Source organism: Sinocyclocheilus anshuiensis, unplaced genomic scaffold, assembly GCF_001515605.1.
Source record: "Sinocyclocheilus anshuiensis isolate Anshui unplaced genomic scaffold, SAMN03320099.WGS_v1.1 scaffold590, whole genome shotgun sequence".
Lineage (NCBI taxonomy): Eukaryota > Metazoa > Chordata > Actinopteri > Cypriniformes > Cyprinidae > Sinocyclocheilus > Sinocyclocheilus anshuiensis.
In genome coordinates, this window is record NW_015544192.1 from 1,621,877 (window position 1) to 1,623,655 (window position 1,779).

At 39.0% G+C, this 1,779-nt stretch overlaps 1 protein-coding gene across 1 annotated transcript in view; it reads right to left on the reverse strand.

The window, feature by feature from the left end:
• Positions 1–855, reverse strand: part of LOC107696559 (sialin-like) — a 16,658-nt gene extending 15,803 nt beyond the window's left edge. Inside the window, exon 1 of the mRNA XM_016496966.1 lies at positions 825–855. Coding sequence (XP_016352452.1) covers position 825 — 1 coding nt within the window. The 5' untranslated portion in view covers positions 826–855. The remainder of the gene's footprint in view (positions 1–824) is intronic.
• Between the last annotated feature and the right edge of the window lie 924 nt (positions 856–1,779).

The window sequence follows — 1,779 nt, forward strand, 5'->3', positions numbered from 1 at the left end:
TAACGTGATCTGAATTCTATGATACTGCTGCTACACTCCATGAAAGTACTATAATTGCTGTAAGCCCAACTGAATACACAAATAGTAAATTCCAGTTCAAGAGTATCCTACTATTAACTACATTGAACATGGGCTACTGATTGGAAATGATTTATTATTAGTAGTATCTTTATATTTTAAACGAATTCATGATTAATTATCTTTAAACTATCACTAAACATGACTTTTATAATAAACTCTTCACTATTGCTGAACCAAGGTAACGAGTGAAATAGAGGTGTGGCCCCTTTAAGAATGAGCGCTCCCTCTTCTGACTAAATGCATTGCAATGCGGCACGAGTACATGTATGAGCGGGTATATTATTTTCTGTTGCTCATTAAAATAGGTAAGGCTGTTGACAGTATGACGTTTATGAAAGACAGTTATATGGGTTCACCTTGACTTAAAACTGTGAACAACTGTGAAACGCCAACTGCAAACCAACCCCACTAGTGAGGTTTGCATCTGAAAGCAATCCGTTTGCGGTTAATGTAGAAATGAATGCCCACAGAAGATATCAAAAGCATTGGAGATTTCGGGTAAATAAGGTAATCCCCAATTCACTTTACTGTTCTAAAATCCGCAACGCTTGACGTTGTATTCTCACATACATGAACTAGGAAAAGTGCTTGCTGCTGCTGCTAATGCCACTGCTGTTATATGAACAATACATGCTTAGTAATTACTCCTAAGTAGTAGTTTTACAACTTGTATGTTTCCTAGTTTAAAAACGTACATCTGACGAACGCAATAATGCACAGAAAACAGAGTGAAACCCGTTTACTTATCTAGCTGTTGAGTTTCAGAGAACTCTGAAAGCGCGCTGCAGGAATCTCAAGTGAATGCTAGCCAGCATTGGTTTGTCTCCTGTATTGACAGAGTATACATCCAATCACAATGCGCTATAGACAGAGCGATTAAGTATTTTGCTCCGCCTATATAAAGATCGCTTCACCCCAACTTCTTCCTCGTAGGCTTTTCCCACGTTTTGGGGCCTACAGAAGTTTTTTTTTTTTTGCCGAGGACCATCACGCACGAACAGCGAGCAGCCAGAGGCCCATTGGTTTGTCTCCTGTATTGACAGCGTAAACATCTGCTGTGTGGTATCGGCGTTTGGTATCGGGGCATTTTAAGAGTATGAGTACAGGAGACCTGTATCGGGCCCGATACCGATGCATCCCTAGTATTGTGTATAAAATGTAACTTTTTTTTGTTTGTTTTTTGTTTATTGAACTGTTGTATAAAGTCAATATCATATTTGCAGTCGAGCAGATATTCAGGAAAATGGCACTTTTGCTTTGGGCATTTTTTGCCCACTTATTTTGAATTTTAGGCACATTCTAACTGCATTCTAATAGGCTACATCACAGTGAGTCGTTGCCTTCCATCATCACTAAGCAACTGCATGCAATGTAAGATAGCATACAGTTCTGGGGTCTCATTTATAAACGTTGCGCATGCACAAAATGGGCATAGGATTTGCGCACGTTAACATGTTAAATCAATAGCCTTTGTTAAAACATTATCAGAATTTGGCAAAAACCATGCACATGTCCCTCCTGTCATGTACCATGTCCACCCTGTAATGCAAGGCTTGGTGACAGGGTGGACAATGACAGGGTGGACATTTTTGGTTAAGTTAGCATTTAATAAACACATGGTGTACCTTCAGTCAGCAAAGTGGTTCATTGTTGAAGCTGAATGTGTACTGCTTAAAATATATATTTAGAATTTCTGAA